The following is a 20,729-nucleotide window of genomic DNA, read 5'->3' as shown; positions in this document are numbered from 1 at the left end:
GGGCAGCAGCACCGTCCGCGTGAATGGAACATGCCCGACCGGAACAGTGGGAGGTTGAGGGAGCCGCAGCTTTTCCTCGCTGTGCCGGTTCCCACACTTTCTCATCATCTTCACAGGAGCCCTACAGAGTCTCCGACCAGTGTGCCGGTAAGTGCCTTTCACGGGAGATCAGCGCCCTCCTCACTCGCCTGGGGTCGACACCCTCTCCCGGGAGAAAACGGGCATGTGTCTGCCTCTCACTTCCAGAGCGAGATGCCAAAGACGCCAGCTCTGTGCGTTGTACCACTCGGCGTTTCAGAGCCAAGAATCGTATCTGCTTCCGAAAGTCTCGGGGCATGGACACTGACTGCTGACAATCCTGGGGCCCCTGCTCCTCCCACCCTGTGGTAGGTAGATAAGCTGGCCAGTGCGAGCGGGCCAGCTGCCCTTGCTGACGTACTGGGAACCTACTATGGACCCCTCTGGAACAAGACCATTGCGGGAGGCCCAGCCGGCTGCTGGGCTTTCCCAGGGAGCACAGACGTTCCAACAGCACGAGTCTGGACAGTGTTGGAATCCTGGGCCCTCCTGGGGGAGGCATGCCCCGCAGAGCCGGGGAGTCCGGTCAGGGTGGAAGCCAGGGAACAGGCAAGGAAGCCAATGCAGTGGGAATCAGCCCCGTTGGTGCGAAGAGCGACAGTCGGCTGACTTAGACCCAGGACAGGCCCCCACCACGGCTTAGCTCCATAACCCTTTCGGTAGCGGGCTGGGTCCCAGAGAGAATTACGCCACACTCGACGTAACAGGAAAACCGAAACAGGACAGTGTGAGTGAGACCAGACAGAGAGGGCCGCGCCAACCCAGAGGGGGACGCAGGCCACGCGGCCTCAAGGTGGCACTCTGCTCCAGGCACCAACCGCCCCCTAACTTCCCCATAAAGCACATCGGGAGGATCATGAGCCCCCCCGAGCCCCCTGTGATAGATACAAAGGCGGCGCAGCCACCATACCGTGGGGCTGGGACTGTCCTCAGTAGGTTGCTTCTTGTCCCCGGGCTGCTGCTGGTCTCCTGGCGCCTCGCGCACGGCCTCGCACACAAACAGCCTGGGCTCGCTCTGGTCCCAGAAATGGTTCACGGGGATGAGATCCGTCAGCTTCTCATCCACGAAGGCGTGGCTCCTGCAAGAGAAGGCCCGGCCAGAGTCCTGAGAGCCGAGAGGAGCACCCGAGTTCGCGGCCTCTGGAAGCGCGTGCCAGGGACCCGGGTCGGCGTCCGCAGGCCGGCGGGCACGGCCTAGGCGGCTGGCTCCGGAGCCCCTCTACCCAGCACGCTGTGCGCAGCCTGCCTGGGGACACCCAGACGGAAGTGAGCCGGTCGAGAGGCCCCGCGGAGTCTCGCCAGGGAGCGCTGCTTTGGGTCTGCAGCCGCCGCCACGGGGGGCTCCGGCCGCGTGGGCTGCCGGGGCGATGGGACGTTCCGGGGCCCAGGCGCTGCAGTGCTGTCCACAGACGAGCTGTGTCTGGAGGCAAAGGAAGGGTCGGATCTCAGAAGAGGACAGGCGTCTGGGGGGAGGCTGCGCACTGTCCCACCGCCTCTGGATAAGTGACAGGATGGGCCGGATGTGGCTCAGAGGTGGAGGGTGGAGGGCAAGTCTAAGACAGCTCAAACAAGGAACACGGGATGAGTCACAGACAGGGGACTGTGGGAAAGGTCAGCTGGGAGGTTTCAGACCAGGTGACCACGAAGAGTGAGCAGGGCAGACAAGAACAGCTTCTGGGGAATGGCGCTCCAGTGATGGCAACCAGTTCCTGCGGACATCTGGAGCCCGAGAACAGAGCAAGGCTGGGGAGAAGTGGGCTGGGGTGTCCAGGTGGGACCACCAGCAGTGGTCAGTTTAAGCCACCAGGAGAAAGAAGGTTCTGGAAAAGTATTTGAGCTGGGCCAGGAGGCGGGGGCTGTGACAGAGCAAAAGGAGAGGGCTCCGGCAAGGCCAGCTGTGCACTCTGCTTCCGCGTGCTCGGTGCAGCACTGGTCTCAGCATCCACCCCGTGCCCGGAGCAGCGCCCGCGGCTCTTGGGCGTCCCTTCCTACAGAACCAAACGGGAGCCCTCTGCAGAGCAGGGTGGACATTCCCTGTGGCAGAAGGAATGATGACCATGAACTCCTGAAGAGTGCCCGCTATTTCTCTAGAAATATGATGTCGACCCACGCAGATGCCCTCCCTTCCCAGGCGCTGGCAGCTGAGTGACCGCCACGCCCTCCCTGAGACTCGGCCCTGGCCACCACTGCCTTCCGGAAGCCCGGTTCTTCCAGGTTAATTCCAGGACCTCAGAGGCTCAAGTCCATCCCAATGGCCCGGGCATACTGGGTGTCCCTCCTGTTTGGGGCCCTGGTAACTACCGGGGTCCCCGAGCTCTGGAGCACAACTCAGCAACCTTCCCGGGAGCTGACCAGTGACTCAACAGCAGTGTCACCATTTCCCATAAAACCCTCCCAGACCACAGTCTTACTTCTTGGTCTCTTGGCCGTTGAGGGACAACGTCTCCCTCTGATCAATCTGCCCCGTCTTGAGGTCAAGGATGGTCACTGTGTCCATTTCCACATCATAGAAACAGATTTTGGAGTCGGGGCTGTTGTCCGCCTGGGGGAAGAGAAAAAAACGGAGCTCACAGTACCGCCGGGCTGACACGCCACAGATTTGAGAACAAGCGTCGTGTCCACGACCCACCCGCCACTCTGGCATTCCTAACGTGGACATCAACTTACTTTCATCCCACTGAGACCACTGCTCAATCACTACTTTGTAATTTCCAAGCACTGAAAACAAATCCTAATGCGTCGTGAAGGCCCGACTCCCGCTATCCAGCTGTGGTCAGTGCTGACTGGAGTGACGTCATCTTCGCTGAGGTGGACTGACCACAGGGACATGGGGGAGTTGGGGTCCCAAAAAAACAGTTCTCATGCAGGTGACAAAAACAAAAGAGGGAACCAGCCTGGTTGCTGGGGCAACGGACGCCAAGAATTCAGGTAGACCGTGCAAGGCTTTATTCTAGAAGATGACAGAATGCTAAGAGGGCCTGAGTACTTAAGAAAGGTAAAAAAAATGAATTTGTCAAAATTTCAGACAGAAGAGGATACTGTAAGGTTGACAGCAACAGAAAAATCGCAAAATTATCAATAGGTTTGAGAACCTATGAACGTGCTTCTAGTGACACAGTCAGCAAAAGCAAAGATGAGCGCCAGACCGGAGACGCGTCAGCGATGCTGAAGGCGCGTGGCCTCCGGCCCCAGACCCTGCCTGTGAGAATCCAGACCCTCCACTCCCGGTGCTCCCCACCCCCATGGGAGTGTCTCCCCACCCCCATGGGAGTGTCGGCGGGGGCGGGCGGCAGCTGATTTTCCCAGCAGCTCCCTTGTGCTACCTGAACTTCTTTTTGTCATTTTTTCTTTTACCACGGGCAAGAATTCCAGCGCAAGGAGAGGCGTTCTTAACGCTCAGTGTCACTGTGCTCCGGAGAAGCGGCCTGCGCGGCCAGTCGCCCCTGTGCCGTCCCCACTCCTGCCCTGCATTCACCCCCAGCACCACGGAGACGGTGCCCCATCCTGGGGTGCTTTCTCCCTTCCCCTGCACGCCCCGCTTCTGCTCTGGTGCACGTGTGCTCGGGCACCGCCATCCAGCTGCCTGCATCAGTGACCGTCCACCCAGGATGCGGCGACCGTCCTCCACATGTCTGGTCTTGGTGCTCGGGCTGGCAGGGCTGCTCTTTTCCTCCTGAGATCCCCCATTTCCAGCCAGACTGCCCTTCTGAGACTCAAGCTTGTCTTTACAGGCCACTTGCTGCCCTCTGATGCCTCAAACTCGCCACCGAGACAGGACGCCCCATCAGCCCCGCAGACGGCCCTCACCAGGTTCCCCTCCACCTCCACACTGCTGCGAGGGCTGGAACCAGCCGATCCCGATCCTCGGGATGGCTGCGGCAGGCACCCAGGGGATGTGCGCACACCCCCACACTGAGAAGCAATCTGAGAAAGCTGCTTCCTCACTCTCCTGCCTCAGCCCTGCGCCAAGGCTGGCTCCTGCATGACGGCCCACCGACCGTGCCAGCCTCGGCCTCGCCCCTGCCACTGGGGACACCCAGTCCTTGGCCAGGCCAGGCTCTGCCATCCCCTCGCACTCTCGGTGCCTCTGCCAGTGGCTTGTGCAATGGGGTCACGGTCCTCAGGAAGCCTCCCGATTGGTGGCTTGCCCAGCGCCACAGAGCAGGTTGATTCATTCTCAGATGGGTGTCTGTTCAGCCATGGGGAGGGGCCGAGCTCTCCTGCTTAACCACTGGCCGGTGCCCACAGTGCCCGGTCCATGAGGGCAACCAGTAACACGGTGGTCCTGGGATGGCCACTGCCGACGCCGCCCACCTTGTTGAGCAGGATGCTGATCTTGCTGCCGCTGGCGTTACACCTGAGCGAGGCCACGGCCACGGCGCCCGGGATCAGTGCCGCCAGGTTCTTGTCACCGCAGTGCACCTTCGCCTCCCTGCAGGGGGGACACAAGGGTCTCAGGGCAAAGCACAAGCCCGTCCCTCGGCCATCCACCCTCCCCGCATGCGGGCAGCTCAGGGTGCCAGGACCGGCTCTTTGAGTGACTGGAAAACTTCATTCACAGAACTCGGGGCTCCTCGAAGGCCGAGGCGTGCTTGCTCTGGGGGTCTGGACACCCGGGAGGGGGGCCAGCTCAGAACACAGGGCAAGCTTAAACTTTAAAAAATTCTTTAAAAAATATTTTATTTATTTACTTGACAGACAGAGATCACAAGCAGGCAGAGGGGCAGGCAGAGAGAGAGGGGGAAGCAGACTCCCCGCCGAGCAGAGAACCCGATGCAGGACTTGATCCCAGAACCCTGAGATCATGACCTGAGCCGAAGGCAGAGGTCCAACCCACTGAGCCACCCAGGTGCCCCTAAACTTTTAAAATTTTTAAATTGAGGGGTGCTTGGGTGGCTTAGTTGGGGAGGCATCTGCCTTCGGTTCAGGTCATGATCCCAGAGTCTTGGGATCAAGCACCACATTGGGCTCCTGCTCCACAGAGAACCTGCTCCTCCCTCTGCCTCTTCTCCTGCTCAAGCTCCCCCCTTCTCCCAAATAAATAAATAAATAAATGAAATCTTTAAAACATAATAAAATAAAAATATATTATTATTTTAAAGATTTTATTTATTTAACACAGCAAGAGAGGGAACGCAAGTTGGGGGAGTTGGAGAGGGAGAAGCAGGCTTTGCACTGAGCAGGGAGCCCAACGTGGAGCTCAATCCCAGGACAATGGGACCATGATCTGAGCCGAAGGCAGACGCTTAATGACTGAGCCACCTGGTCGCCCCTAAAATAAAATTTTTAAATTGAGGTATAATTGACAATAACATTGTATTACTTCCAGGTGTAAACATAATGATTCAAGATTTGTCTGGGTGAATTTTTAAAGTTCCTAGGTTTACTGAACAAATTAAATATTCACCCTCCCCCACTCTTCTGACACGAAAAGCAGCTGCTCTGTACCCCGCCTGTCCCCCCCGTTGGTCCTGCCAGAACCGGCTGTTGTCGCATATGCCGCAGCGATGGGAGCACAGAGCCGCAGGTGAGCAGCCCGCGTTACCGGCTCTAGCTGGTTGCTGCTCCAAGAAGTACTGGCTGGACAGCAGAGGCTCATCTCGATTGTTCTCACGGAAGTCCCACTTCCTCCGTGTTTCCCTAACATCCTCTGTCGTTGGAGCCCAGGACCCACATGACATTTCACAGTCTTGTCTCCTTTGGCTCTTCTGGGCTGGGACAGTTTCCCAGACCCCAGGCTCACGGGCACATGTCTTGCCTCAGTCCCATGATGTCTCCAAGGAGCCCGGTCCTCCTGACGGAGGATGCCGTGGAGACCTGCAGCCAGGTGCGCTTGCAGCCTCTCGGCTGCTGCACACACCCAGGACATGCATGCGGACTGCTGGATGTAGGGGTATCTGACCCGGCTGAGTCTGTCTTAAGCTAAACGTGACTTTCACTCAACCCATCACCATGCGGCGGCTCTCGCCTCCTCCCCCTGCTTACTTGTCACCTCCTCCCAACGGCAAAGTCCCGGCTCACAAAACCTGCACCAGCTACCCAGTCCTTCGCCTCTGCACCTGAACGCCGGTGCGGGCTGGTCGTCCCAAGGCCAGGGTCAGGGGAGGGTCCACTGCAGACTGCAAGGCAGCTCTGTGTGCGACCCTAGGCCAACAGTGTCAACACGCCTCCGATCCCCAAAGCAGGGAGACCGTTTTGCACGTTTCTGGCACACTCGCAGTGTTCCTTCCCGTCCTGTGTTCCATCCTGGGATTCCAGAAAAGACTTCTGAACTTGGCATACATTTTAGGCTCACTACGTGCTATAAGGTTCCACAGGCTCTGACAACCACATAGAAAATTTTACCACCTAAAAACTACCCTGTGCTCTATGTGCTCAACCGTGGTCCCGTTTGCCCCCTCCCCCAGGATACAAAGACCAGGAATTTATGCCAAGGGGCGCCTGGGTGGCTCTGTCGGTTAAGGGTCCAACTCTTGATTTCAGCTCAGGTCACAACCTCAGGGTCCTGAGATGGAGCCCCGCGTGCAGCTGCTTGGGAGGCGCGCTCTCCCGCACCCTCTGCCCCTCCCCTCTTTTGCTTTCTCACTCTTTCTCCAATAAGTAGATAAATAAATATTTTTTAAAAAGGATTTATGCCAAAACATAATGTGTTACAAAAAATTCGGTGTCATGAAAAACAATTAGTGGAACGAGAGGGTGAGGTTCCAGCTCCTATCCATTTTCTACACACCTCTCTGTCTCCTAATTTTTAAAATGTGCGCAGGCTTCCCTCACTTTAGTGCACATACATTTTTTTTTTTTTTATCAAACTGAAGTCTATGACAAGCTGTGTTGAGCATGTCAGTGCCATTTTTCCAGCAGCATTTCCTCACTTGGTGTCTCTGTCACATCTCAGTCATGTTTGCATCAACTCGAACCTTCTCGTGATTGTTGTATTTGTTACGGTGACCTGTGATCCGTGCTGACAGTGTGCTGAGAGTTTGCATGATGGGTAGCGTGGTTTAGCAAAAACATGAATTTCTAATTAAAGCATGGGCATTTTTTGGACACAATGTTACTGTGCAGCAGAGGATAAACATAACTTTCATATGTACTGGGAAACCAGAAAATTCCTCTGACTCACTTTATGGCCATATTTGCTCTACCACAGTGGTCTGAAACCAAACCTACAGTACCTCCAAGTAGGCCTGTACTTTTAGACAAAAATTGTACCTTCGGGAAAGATCAAAGCTTTTAAAGTGAGCCAGGTCTGTCCCCACAACCAGGAAATTTCCACAGACGTCAAGGAAGCAGGGGTTCCCCTCCGCCTCGGAGAACAGTAAGAGCTGTTTCACGGTCCCCTGAGAAAAAGGAAAGGATGAGGATTGAGGAAAGCAGCCTGCGCAGCCTCTCACGTCTGATCCTGAACATTACTCACAGGTGACCCTGTGCACACCACACCAAGACACTCAGTGCTTACTGATGGCCCGGGGTGCACCCAGCGCCTTGCAGATTCTAACGCTATATGAGGAAGATCAGGGGTGTCCGGTGCTCACAGCTGCTAAAACCCTTGGAATTTCCCAGGATAAGGGCCACAGCGGTGTCTTCTGTTCTGTTACCAAAGGGGACTTTGGGTCTTCGCCCAAGCGTGGGGCAGCTGCCAGGACAACCAACCACCGATCAGATGGTTCAACTCTCGGTCCCACCCCAACCTCCAGGGAGGGGACAGGTCACCCCCTCAAGGTTGAATCAATCACCAATGGCCAACGATTTAGTCAGTCACGACTACGCAATCAAGCTCCATGAAAACCCAAAAGGACTGGGTTCGGAAAGCTTCCGGGTAGCTGACCACCGGAGGTGTGGGGGAGTGGCGCCTGGGGAGGCCTGGGAGCTCTGTGCCCTCCCCAGACCTCGCCCGTGCCTCTCCTCCTCAGACTCTTGATCCATTTCCTTTATCCCCTGCCTCAGTAAACCAGTAAATGTGTCCCTGAGCGACGTGAGCCACTCTGGCCCACTGGAAGAACCTGAGGAGGAGGGACCCTCCACTTTGCGCGCTGGGATCAGAAGCACAGGACTCAGGACTGGCGTCTGGGCAGGGGGTGGGGGCAGTCGGTGGGGCTGAGCCCCTCACCTGTGGGGCTGACGCTGTCTCTGGGTGGACAGTGTCACAACTGAGGGGAATTCTGGGAATGCTGTGGTATCTGGGGAGCCCTGCCCCCCACCACGCTGGAACCGGCTCTGGGAACCTATGAGGCTCTCTCTGCAACTACCTGCCATTCACCTGCTCACCAGTCCCCAACCACGGCCTCTTCCCTCTGCTCTGGCCTCTGCCTGGCTCCGGGTCTCCACACCTTACTGGTGGCCCCTCCTAACTGACCTCACTGTGGGCCAGCACCCCCAGGCTTTCCCACTACACAGACACAAGAGTTATCTTCTAGGAGAAAATCACACAAAACCAAGAAACAAGCCAGAATGCTCGTGACCGTCACTCCAGGCTTCACAACCCCCACTGTCTTGGAGGCGAGGGCCTTCAGTCTAGCCCGCTGGCCCTCCTGCCTCATCTCCCACCGCCTCCGCCTCCACCAGTGCCAGCCCCATAAGTGAGCCCCCCAGGGCGTGCCCAACCGTCACTGCCCAAAAAGGCATAAAACTCCGGGGATGAGTGGCGCTCCACCTCCCTGCCCGGACAGAAGTCCCGCTAGAGGGCTGGAAGGTGCACAGCGGCCGTCTAGCATCATCTCAACGCAGCGGCAACAACCGTGGTTTGTGTGTCTACGTCCTCAGGAGCACCCTGTTCGGGAGAAGGGTCCGGAGAGATGCGGTCCAGGCTCCCAAAACCCGAGAGTTACCGTTAGCGGCCGCACACATGCTGGATGGTTCAGTTAAAAAATTTACAAGACTTAACTCCAGGCCACTTGTTGTCAGAGGCCCTCATGGCCAGACAACCAGGATGCTTGGCCGCCACCATATTTCCCAGCAGGCCATTCTCCCTCTTCCCAGCAGGCAGCTCTTCCTTTCCGAGTAGGTCCGTCCTGCTTTCTCAGCATGTTCCTATCCCGGCGAAAATTAATAAAAGGAAATGTCCTTTAAAATGAACGAAGGCGGCCAGCAGGGGGCAATCTCGGCACGGCCGCTCCCGGCCAGTTAGAGACCGGACAGGAGGAAGGAAGCTTTCCTCCGGCCCCAGCAGCAGCCCAGCCCCGAGAAGCCGCCATTCTTGGAAGTCCCGCGCACTCCAACGGACTTGTCGTCACAACCGCCTCCCAGCTTCTCACGCCCTCCTTGGGTTTCCAGGCTTGCTTGGTTAATTGTCCCTATTGGATGGGCCACTGTCCTCTTTCTTTTTCCCTTTTTCTTCTTTTTTCAGTGTCCTTCTAAGCAAAGTCCTCAACTCACATTGGCAGACTCCGCAGTGCACCTCCCATCAAGATTCAAACGATCCCCCAAAACTTCTCCCCAGAACAGCACCCTACAAATAAGGCCTGGCCTTCAAGACCTCAGACCCACAACAGATTACACCGCTCAGGGACTCATTATCCCCTAAACTAGGCCCTGTAAGATCCCTGTTTGACCTCTGAGAAAAACCTGTGGCTGGGGACAGAGGTCTGCTGAGGGCCTGTGAGCAGTGACTGTTATCCTTCAGCCCCCTTGTTCCACCGCTCCCGCACTCCAGGCGGCCGATCGTGCGGAAACTTCAGCACAGCGGACCCCTGCCGCAGCTTCAGGGCTCCAGTTGATAGCACGGCCAGCAGTGTCCCGGTGTCTCTCCGAGCACACTTCTTTTCACAAAGCTGGAAAGCTGATCTGGAAGACAGACAGCTTTTGCAGACTCTAGGTTGTGACAACGGGTGGAAGACTTGCTTTGTTCCCGCTGCACAAACCTGCACGCGGGACACAACGCGCCCCCGCTCAGACTTCCGCCCTCAAAGAGACGAGTCTCCGGAGAAAACCTGCAGCGGCTCGACCTCGGGCTCGAGGCTTTGCGCATCTGATCTCAGAACAAGGGCCACATCCGGACGCGAATGGAACTCCTCAGGACTGCTGAGCGCTGCCAGATCACCCCGGGCTCCCCAGAACAATTTACGGGCCACTCCTCTATCCCATGCTCATTTTCACGGCTTCTGATGATTTGTATTTGAAGGAAGACAATGTTTAAATATTGTGCTGGGTCTGCTGGCGCCACTCCCTGTGAGGACATCGAGGCAGCACCTCCTTGCCAGTGACCGCTGCCCAACAGGCCACTGCGTGCCCGTACTTGAGCTTGCACGTCAGCCGGGGCAAAGCTGAACGCATTTATACTGGCCATCTAGGCCTCTGGGGTAGCCCACGATCTGGGGATATCAAGGAAGCAACAAGGTTTCCTTAGCTTCAAAGGGGATAAAATTTAAGATGACTCCTATATCCAAAATTTTTTAGATGTCATACTTTTTTTTTTTTTTTTTTTTTTGAGAGACAGAGAGCAGGGAGAGGGGCAGAGGGAGAGAGGGAATCTTTAAGCAGACTCTGTGCTAAGTGCAGAGCTCAGCATGGGGCTTGATCCCTCCACCCTGAGATCATGACCTGAACCGAGGTCATGGAGTTGGAAGCTTCGCGGACTGTGCCACCCAGATGCCCCTCGAGGCTGCACTTTTGCCAGCCGCTCTGGCCATTAAGGTTCCTGGGCATTCAGGACTTGACTCTCTGGAGGCCAAAGAAAACCACAGCACTGATATTTCCACCAAAAATGCTGCTGTCATGGAGACCGATAGCTAGACTGCTGTCATTTTCCAAAGGGATATTCTTTCAAATGACAATTTAGAAAAGCTGACCAAGAGATGCCCAACAGTTGGCCCCAGAAAAGAAAGACAATGGTGGAAATCTAACAACTGTGAACTAAAGAGAATTGTGGTTTGGACCGAGTTATAATCTGGCCCCACCAGAAACGCCAGCATCCCACTATTTACCACCCTGTGTGTGTGAAAACCACTGGTTTACTGACAAAATGGCAGCATTCACGAACACACACGGCTGGGAAATGTTAATGAGGCCACAAAAAGTGCCACCTCACTTGTCCCACCTGTCCAAAGTATAATCCAGAGAAACCTATTGATACAAATGGATTTCACAGGGGCACCTGGGTGGCTCAGCGGGTTAAGCCTCTGCCTTTGGCTCAGGTGATGATCTCAGGGTCCTGGATAGAGCCCCGCATTGGGTTCTCTGCTCAGCGGGGAGCCTGCTTCCCCCTCTCTCTCTGCCTGCCTCTGCCTACCTGTGATCTCCGTCAAATAAAAAATAATAAAATCTTTCTAAAAAAACCAAATGGGTTTCATAAAACTTCCCCATCTCTTTGATGTAAGTGTTTTGGTCACCGTCTATACACTTTCTCAGTGGACTGAAGTTTCCCCTTGTAAACAGGCCACTGCTTCTTCTGTGGCTAAAATTCTATCAGAAAACATTACTCCCCCCCCCCGCCCCGGGAACTCCCTCAAACTACACAATGATCAGGGAGCCCATTCTCCCAGGTGAGTGCTTCAGTGGGTCTGTCCCATCTGGCGGGTTTTCCAGCACTCAGGGTGCACACGCCAGTCCCAGTCGGGTTAGCGGAATGCACCAGCGGCACTATCCACACTCACTCCGTAACGCGAGTGTAGACCCTCCAGCTGCTTGGCCCAAAGCCGCGCTGCTCTTGGTCCTGAATTTCAGATCCACCCCCTTGCGAAGGCCTCTCATGCTCTGAGTTAGGCACAGGATGTTCCAGGGCACGTGGCCCTGTCTCCTCGACCCACTGTTGATAAAGGGATCGTACCGTAAAGTATCGTAACGGCCTGACCTCCTGCATTAAAGATAACCATGTTTCAGTAGCGCCATCTGTCCATAGTGCGCTCCCGGGAGACAGGGCTTTAATCAACCTCACAGCATGCAGTTTCGTCTGCTAGAAAAGATGCCTCCAGAGAGATTCTCTTCATCCTTGCTGGAAAGGTTCTCATCAGCTACTGGGCACCAATCTGTGCGCTGCCAAACCACAGGGAGTGGACTCCTGGGTTTGCGGGACACGTCTCCAAAGGCTGCAAGCCCTGCCTGGCCCCGCACGCCCTCTGGTGACTGGAAGGCCCAGATTTCCTGGAACCGAAGCAGACGACATCTGACGAGCCCGCTTTCGCCAGATGTGCAGCCCAGGCTGCGTGCCTTTTCCTCACTGCTGCTGCTTCTCTCTGTTTTGTGGAGAGAGAGGCTCTTGTCTGCATTCCCCAAGCCCTTCAGAGACAGGGAACCCGTCCCGTCTACGGCCTTTCAGTAAGAGCCTCATTGCTATTCTGCGACCGTCATCTTTCACTTGTTTTTCCTGAAGGGTGAGAAGGTTCAGAATTTACAAAAGTCTTTCTCTCATCAGAACTACCATCCAAGGGGCACCTGGGTGGCTCAGTGGGTTAAGCCTCTGCCTTTGGCTCAGGTCATGATCTCAGGGTCCTGGGATCGAGCCCCAAGTCGGGCTCTGCTCAGCAGGGAGCCTGCTTCTCTCTCTCTCTCTCTCTGCCTACTTGTGATCTCTGTCTGTCAAATAAATAAATAAAATCTTCAAAAGAAAAAAAAGAACTACCATCCAAAGTCATGGTGTCTGAATTCACGACTTTCTATCTGTATTACTGAGAATGCGTCTGGTTCCACAGAGTTCTCTTGAAATAACAGTACGGTTTTAAGATGTCTTGGAAGTTCTGCTGTTTTGCGAAGAGTTTGCCATCTACTGCTTCCTTTCAACACTTGCACCGATCCTGGCAAACGCGCTCAGCTCTTCCGGCGCGCTCTGGCAGCTGCCACCGCCCTGCTCTCACGGCTGCTGGAGGCGTACACGACTCCGGGCTTGATTCACAGACAGACCCTTCTCACCTATGTCGCCTACGCTGGAGTAAGTTGAGTGGGAAATATTCCGGTTGGCTACCCTCCCACCTGGCTCTGGTCCATCACACAATTATCATGTTACTTACTGTTCCGTACCACTATTTTAAGGTTTATTTTTTGTTACCTCTTCAAACTTTAGAATAAAAATGGAGTCCACAACAAGGAGATGCTAAGGCTTACAGCATTGGAAAGATACACATTTTCGCTTGGACTACCTGAGATTTTTCTCTCTCCTGACCCTTGTTGTTACTCAAATGTGGCCCTAAGTGGTCTGGATCAAGCTATGCGCTTTGCCTCCGAAGCAGGACACGACAACATGGAAAAGTCCTTCCTGGCACTGAGGGACAACGCCACTAAGTATGGAAAACCTGATTTGATCCGTGATGCTTTCAAAGAATGATCTCGATCAAAAAAGGGAAATGGGAAACCTAATAAAGGGAAACCTCATTTAGAAAGCGGAGCCAGGCGACCAGCAGGGGGCACGCTCGGCACCACCGCGACAAGCCCGGCACCGACCCAGCGGGCAGAGACCCCCCCCATGCAAGTGGGCGCAGCGGCGGGACCTCTGGCCCATCAGGGGTTTGAGCTGTGCTGTCCATTCACATGCTTACGCGCAGACGTTCTTTCTGGATACGGTGCAGTACTGTGAAGGTAGTTCTCTTCCCTGTGACTTTTCTTTCCTCCAGTTTTGTTCTGTCGTCAGAGCGCGGTACAGACTATAAGGAACGGACGAAATGTGTGCTCCCCGGCTGCGCTGTCTGTAGAGTCCAGTCTCCAGGTTTTCGGGGAGTCCAGTTACACATAGAGTTTTGACTGCACGGGGGTCGGCACCCCTGCCTCCGAGTTGTTCAAGGTGAGAGTTGTTCAAGGCTCACCGGCGCTCTCCCAGCAGGAGGAAGGAAGGGGTGCTCCTCCCCCAGCAGCAGCCCAGCCGGCGAGAAGCCACTAGGCCTGCAGCGCCCAGCTCACTCCGGCGGACCTTCGGTTCACAGCAGCCCATCCGCCCCCACAGAAGAGCGCCTCTCCTGGGTCCCGCAGGCTTGGGGCGATTTTGCTGTAGCTTGCTGGGAAGTGGCCCCCTGGGGGAAGGTGCTGTGGGGGGCAGCGGGGGGTAGGATGCTGGCCCCTGGAGGTCCTCGACCTATTGGAGGTGGGGGTAGCTCGCTCATCCCAGACTGCAATTCTCCCCTACTCCCGGATAAACCCACTGTTGCTGGTACAATAACTGGCAGCTTCCCATTTAAGGTTCACAGCCGCTTCCCCGGGGATTGTCCGCCCCCTGACCCTTCAGGGCCTGCAGGTCGCCTTGCTCACAGAGATGCACCCTTCATGGGTTGTTAATACGGCCCCTCCCGGCCTTGGGGATATGTCCCCAGCAGAAGTCCCCGACAAGTGTCAGCAGCAGCGGGCTCTGGCCTCCCTCCCTCCAGCTCTCCTCCCATCTCCAGTAGGCCAAGGACCTCAAGGGACCAGCAGCCTACCCCCCCTGCCCCCCAGCGCCTTCCCCCAGGGGGCTGCTTTCCCACGTGCGGCCTCTACTCCAGGGCCTCCCCCAGTGGCACCTCCCACCCATTGTGAGGCCCACCAGGAAGAACCCCACGGAGGGACAAGGACACGGCATGTGCGTACGGCAGCCTCCAGAAACCGAACGCTGGATCCTAGCGAACAACTCAGAGACAGACAAAGCAGGGCATGGAGAGCTGAAACCAGGGCTGTGAAGGTCTTCCCGACCTTGACACAGAGCTCTGCTGCATGTACTGGGTTGGGTGGTGGCCCCCAAGAGCTATAGCCAAGTGCAACTTGTGAATGTGACCTTATTTGGAAAAGAGGTCTTGGCGGATGTAATGAAGGTTCTCAAGGGGAGATCATTCTGGATGAAGACGGCCCTAAATGCAAGGACAAGTGTCCTTATGGTACAGAAAACCAGACACACACCCGAGGAGCAGGCCGGGTTAGCGCAGAGGCAAAGACGGAGCGATGGCCAGAGGCTGGAGAGCCTAGGACGGACGCGTCCTCAAAACCTCAGGAGCCAGCCCTGCCCACACCTGGATTTTGCACGTCTGATCTCCTAAACTGTGAGAACATAAATTTGTATTGCTTGAAGCCCCCCATCTGTGGTACTTCGTTAAGGCAGGCTCAGGAAAGTAACGCACCCCATCAGCCCCCCAGTTCCTGCGGGGTTCGGGGATGCTGGCCGGCGGGGGCCTCCTGCTCCATGCCACCAGGGGAGCGAGGCTGCGTTCGAGCCGGTTACCTGCAAGGCCCACGCTGCTCCCCCCTGGGCTCACACTCAGACTCGTGCAGGGAAAGGCCTGTCCTGAGCTCATAGACACTGGGGATGGGCATTGACTCCAGCAAACACGCCTCCCCTCTCCCAGCCGGAGCACACAGCATCCAGTGATCGTCCTCCTCACTGCGAGAGGCCTGGCTGCCTCCTGACCTCGCAGGTGCCAGCAGCCGGTGCACCCGCTGGCCCAGAGCCCCGGGGGACCAGCAAGCAGCTGGCGGGGGGCTGCGAGCTGGCTGCGTGAAGTCAGTAAGCGGCTCTGGCTCGGTTTAGAGACGGCCTTTCGGGCTCTTCTCTCCAAGCCCGCTCGCCCCAGAGCAGCGATTTACCTGCCAGGTTCGAACTTGAACTCGGTTTGGCTCCACGGTGTACACATTGTCCTCATACATGGCTAACACTGGAGACTCGCACAGGAAGGTTCCTAGGACGAGAGGGACGTGATGTGGCAGCGGCCCGTCTCTCCACGCGTGCTGATGGTGTCGTGAGGGCCACGTTTCCTGGGTCCCGTAGATGAGGAGAGCGAGGCCGAGAGGCACAGGGATGGCGTGCAGGCCCAGGGCAGGTGCAGGGACGCGGCCCCAGGCTCCCTGGCCTGGTCATGAGTCACTTCTCCCATCTGACTAGCACTGCGTGTGTGGTCTGGGGCAGCACAGGTTTTTAGGGGGGGGCCTCTGCTCCTCTCAGTGGGGCTCCGGAGGCCATAAGCCCTAGCCTCTGTCTCTAGACAGGTTCTTATCCAGCCAGGGACATGATCACACACACGACAGGAAGCACTTTAGCACCTGCTGTGCTGTCCTACTGAGGGGACAAGACGTTCAGCCTGGCCCTGGGGGTCTACACTGGGCGAGAAAACATTAATCATGGGCATAATACAAGGCAGAGCAAGAAACACGTGACAAGAAAACTTTACGCAATGAAGTGTTAGAGTATAAAAGGAGGGACGATGGGGCGAGGGGTGACCACCAGTGGAGAAACAGCCCCTGGGAGACAAGGGGTTCTCCGACAAATCCACAGTGGGAGCCCCCCGGGGCACATGATGACTAGGCCTGCGGGGTCAGCGTGGGTAAATGGAAGAACTGTGCAGAAGGACTGCTGGCGAGGGGCGCGTCTGGGGGGGTGTCACGGTAGGCTGCACGAGACCCCGGAGCGATCAGGCTCTGGTCCCTGGAACCTGTGAATGCTCGTATATGGCCAAAGATGAGCAGATCTTGAGATGGGGGGGATTGTCCTGGATTACTCAGGTGGGCCCTAAATGCAACCGTGAGTGCTCCTGGAAGAGGGAGGTAGACTAGACAGGAACACGGTGACAAGGAGGTAGAGAGTGGAATGATGCAACCTGGCCGAGGAGGGCCGGCGGCCACCGCACACAGAGAGGGGCAAGGGACAGGCTTCCCAGAGCTCAGGAGGCAGAGCGGCCTGTCGAAGCCTTGATCTGGCCTAGGGAACCAGAGTGTGGACTTCTGACCTCTACAGCTGTGAGACAGCAAACGTCTGTCCGGTTTGTGGCCACTGATCCAGCATCCCCCAGCCACTCTCACAGGCATGTGCTGAAGAGTGAGGGTCACGGTGGCCCACTGGGACAGGAGGCGGAGGCTGACGGGGCCCCTCTAGAGATCTGTCCTCAAACTTCCAGACAGAGGCTGGCCTTGGGCAAGATGCCATGGGGCTCACTGCTCTGCCTGGCCTGGAACCAGTTCAGAAGCTGGGTGTGTACCAGCCCCTTCCCTGGCAACTACTGTGGGGGTTAATGCCCCTTTAGCCTTATTTCCCAGCTGTTTCATTGTCCCGGCGCCCGGGAGGGCTTCTCAGCCACCTTGGCTGGCCCCAGTAGGGTGATGCCCAGCGGCACGGGGCCGGAGCACAGGCATAAGGACTGACACAAGGGGCTCCTGGTGGCCCTGTGCCAGGCCCCTGCCCCCACCACAGGCACCAACACCCCCCCCCAGATGGTCAGAAGACAAAACAGGGTGCTGTGAGCCCCCTCCCAGGGGATAAGACTCCCACCTGCAGTCCGTAACGTGGCTCCAGAAGGCTCGAAGACCGCCACCTGTTTCCCATTCCAGACAGCAACGGCATCCTTAAAGGAATCACAAAAATTAAAAAGCAACCCACTGTGTGCCCCCCTTACCACCCAGAACGACCCGGACAACCGGCCAGGCCTTTTGTCAAGCCCAGGCCACCCTCACAGTCACCTTGGTGGCGAACACCCCGCTGACGTGCATGTCTGTGTGCAGGCTGTGCGTCACCCCCGTGGACAGGAATGACACGGCGAGTAAGCTTGGGGACATCTGCACCACGGCCACTTGCTGGTGGAAGTGTGAGGACATGGCCTGCTCGCGGAGGATCACCACAGAGCTGATGTTGTTCACGGCCAGGAGGCTCTTCCGGGAGCCCCACTGCGTTCCGCCAGACGCAGAGACAGGAGGAGGAGCAGGAGGAGGCAGGGGCAGGCCGGAAAGTGAGATACACACAGGTGTCCGTCAGCCATCATCCTAGTGCTGCTCCTTCTCGTTGTGCAAATGGATGTAAAAACTTACAAGCATAAAGTATGCAGTTTACTAAAATTCTAAAATACAGACACCCAAGCGGCATGCAATGGGCAGATGCTGATATGTCTGTTCTGAGTAGTTCTTAACTTAGGGATGTTTATTTTTTATAAGTGGACAGCGAGTTGACAGGATGTACTGAATTACCCAGCTCTCCCCAGGTGATGTGCAATGCCACTTTCATAATTCCATGTCAAACTCCCACATCTATCTCCGTCTGCTCTGGGGTCTCCGACTCCATTCCACGGGTAAGTTTATCCATTCCTGAGTGAGCATGCACTGCTTTACTTGCTATAGGGTCGAGACATATTCTCTATATTCTGGTTTGTGATACAGAAATGTTCTGATTTCCTATACATTTTTTCCTCAGCCATGTTTCCTCCCAGAGGACTTTATTTTGTTGAATTCTCCCAGAAAAAAAAAAGTCATCATTTTTACCAGCTGTACACGAGATCTGTATGCTCACTTGGGAAGGAGTAACACGTGTACCACTGAGGCGTCTCTTAGGGAGCACACACGTGCCATCATGTACCCGGCTCCTCTTTCACGTCCTTTAGGGGAATTTGTGCGGCTCTTCCTATTACTTCAAACCCGAGAAGGCCGTACTTTCTCTGCTGATCTGATGATACTAGGCGCTATTTTTTTAGTCACTTATTTGAACTAATTAAGATATATAACTCACTAACTCGTCCAGAGCTGAGATGCGGAGCTAAAGGTGCCCCCCACAGTGCTCTCTGGTGCCCCCAATGATTTCCTAGGTACAGCTCCCTTTCAGGACTCCTTTCAGGACTCGTGGGATTAGGTGGATTCGGTCTGGGAGGGTTACACACAGCAGGTCTGAGAGAGCCGCCTGGACGGCAGGGCAGAGACCCGAACAGGCAGAACTGGGGGAAAGTAAGAGGAAACAGCCGTCTAGTGCTCTGGAAATCAGGCGTGAGGCAAATGAAGCAACACTTACCCAGGAAAACCTACTAAATCTGGTAAGAACAGCAGTGCCCATGGCACCAGAGCTTCTAGGCCCCTGCCTCCTGCCTCCCAGCTCGGCCTGCAGGAGCTCCCCCTGGGCAGGCATGGCCAAGAGCTCAGCTCCCTGTCCGCACCCAGCTGGGGGTACAGCCTCTCATTCCCCCAACTCCACGTTGCGAGGGTGGGGTCCCTTGGCCTCATGCGGTGCCCAAGAACGCCGGGCCCCCAAGCCCAGGCCCCCGCCGGCTCACGCTACACAGGCTCCGAGAGGCGGCCACCACTCCCAAGCTCTGGAGCAGTGACTCGGACCTTTTCCCCCAAGGGGAGAGGCAGTCTGTAGGAAGAGAGAGCTCTGACGGGCCCCCCAAAGAAAGTGACTTAGTTTGAAACACAATGTGGGTAAGTCTAAGCCTAAGGATGCTCTGGAAGAGAATGGGGTTCCTGAAGAGAGTGTCAGGAGGCGGCGGAAGCCTTCCCGAGAGCTACAAGCTCAATGGCAGGCCCGACCACGGACCAGAGGGAACTGGAGAAGGGCATACCTAGTGGGAGCCTTCCCGCATCAAAACAAACCTTGAACACCGAGCTCTAAGGCCACACTTGTCCAAATCTGACAGGACTGGACTGTGGGGCTAGCAAATCCCCGGGTCACTGCAGAAAACAACAGGGCCAGCGAGCCGGGGGAGGCGGACCCACAGAGGCAGAAAGAACGTTCACCAGGTCAGGGAGAAGACAGGGAGGCCCGGAGCCACTGCTGTCCCCGGGGACCACCCGCATGCCCGAGGCCGGCCCTCCGAGGAGTGATGTCAGAGGCTTCCCACCACAGGGGAGAGAGACGCCACTGCAGTGCTCCAGCTGGTCAGTAAGCACATAAGCCAACGTGGCCACAAGCCCTAGAGGCGAGGGCAGCAAGAGGGTCACTATCACACACTTGACACAATTTTTTACCTAAAGTGTCCGGTTTGCAACAAAAAAATCGGGAGCCAGGGAAAACAGGAGAGTATTCTATAAACCCGGGAAGAGAAAGCAAGTCAGAGAAATTGCCCAGAAGGCCGAGATGTCAGAGCCAACACTTGAAGCCTTCACAGTAGCCACTACAAATACATTCAAAGGAAGGAACGGAAGGTGTGATGAAGTATCTCCCCAAATACAGAACATCACCGGCGAGACAGGATTTATAGATAAAAAAGCATATGCTCAAGGGAAATGACATCATACGTCCACACAGAAACGTGTGGCCAAATATTCACAGCAGCCGGGTTCACAAAAGTCCAAATGTGGCAACACCCCAAGCGTCCGTGGACAGAGCGCAGGACAGCGGAGGGCGGCCGGCCCCTGCCCCGGGAGCGGCTCTGCCGCAAAAGCAAGGCACTGTTGTCAGGCGTGGCCACACGGGTGGAAAACACGATGTCAGGGACGGAGGCCAGACACAGAAAGCTACAGGTTTATGCTTCCGTCTCTACAACGTGCCCACAGCAGGCAAATCCACAGAGACAGAAAGTAGAGGAGCGTCTGCGCAGAGGAGTGGGGAGCGGAGCGACTGCGGACGCGCACAGGCCTTCGTTCCGGGCGCGGACAGTGGTCTAAGAGGTTGGTGATGGGTGCAAAGCCGTGATTGTACAAAAGAAAAACTGGTTTGCTACAGATCTCGATAAAGCTGCTCTCGGGGTAGACAGAGAGGGGCCAGAGATAAAGGGTTGGGTATGTACACGCCCACAATCCCAGACCCGCAAGTCTGAAAGCCCAAAGGCCTTTCGAACTATGTTATTGTTATTTGTGTCTAGTCTTTAGCTGCAACCTGACAAAACCTGACAGACACAGGTCAAAGCTCATCACGTCCTCCACTTTTGTAGGGCAGAGGACAAGAGCGCCCAGAGCCCTGGTGGCTCCTACCTTTATCTGTGTGATGTTGCCTTCGAGCTCAGTGGGGCTCTGAAGGGTCCACCTGTCCTTGCCCTCTGCCGCTCGGCTGCTCTGGGGGCCTGGCAGTTTTCTCCACA

The 20,729-nt window shown here is 56.1% G+C and overlaps 1 protein-coding gene across 1 annotated transcript in view; it reads right to left on the bottom strand.

Annotated features, from left to right (window-relative positions):
* The window catches only part of LOC111156226 (intraflagellar transport 140), a 73,808-nt gene that overhangs the window by 38,705 nt on the left and 14,374 nt on the right, over positions 1-20,729 (bottom strand). The window contains exons 10-17 of the mRNA XM_022516969.1: positions 20,623-20,729; positions 17,413-17,616; positions 17,225-17,297; positions 15,550-15,641; positions 7,291-7,418; positions 4,393-4,510; positions 2,490-2,620; positions 989-1,157 (exon numbers count right to left, since the gene is read on the bottom strand). Coding sequence (XP_022372677.1) covers positions 989-1,157; positions 2,490-2,620; positions 4,393-4,510; positions 7,291-7,418; positions 15,550-15,641; positions 17,225-17,297; positions 17,413-17,616; positions 20,623-20,729 — 1,022 coding nt within the window. The remainder of the gene's footprint in view (positions 1-988; positions 1,158-2,489; positions 2,621-4,392; positions 4,511-7,290; positions 7,419-15,549; positions 15,642-17,224; positions 17,298-17,412; positions 17,617-20,622) is intronic.

Source organism: Enhydra lutris, unplaced genomic scaffold (assembly GCF_002288905.1).
Source record: "Enhydra lutris kenyoni isolate GAN:26980312 unplaced genomic scaffold, ASM228890v2 scaffoldscaffold45, whole genome shotgun sequence".
NCBI classification, from domain to species: Eukaryota; Metazoa; Chordata; class Mammalia; order Carnivora; family Mustelidae; genus Enhydra; species Enhydra lutris.
Note: the sequence above shows the minus strand (reverse complement) of the source record. Positions and strands in the feature narration are given on the sequence as shown.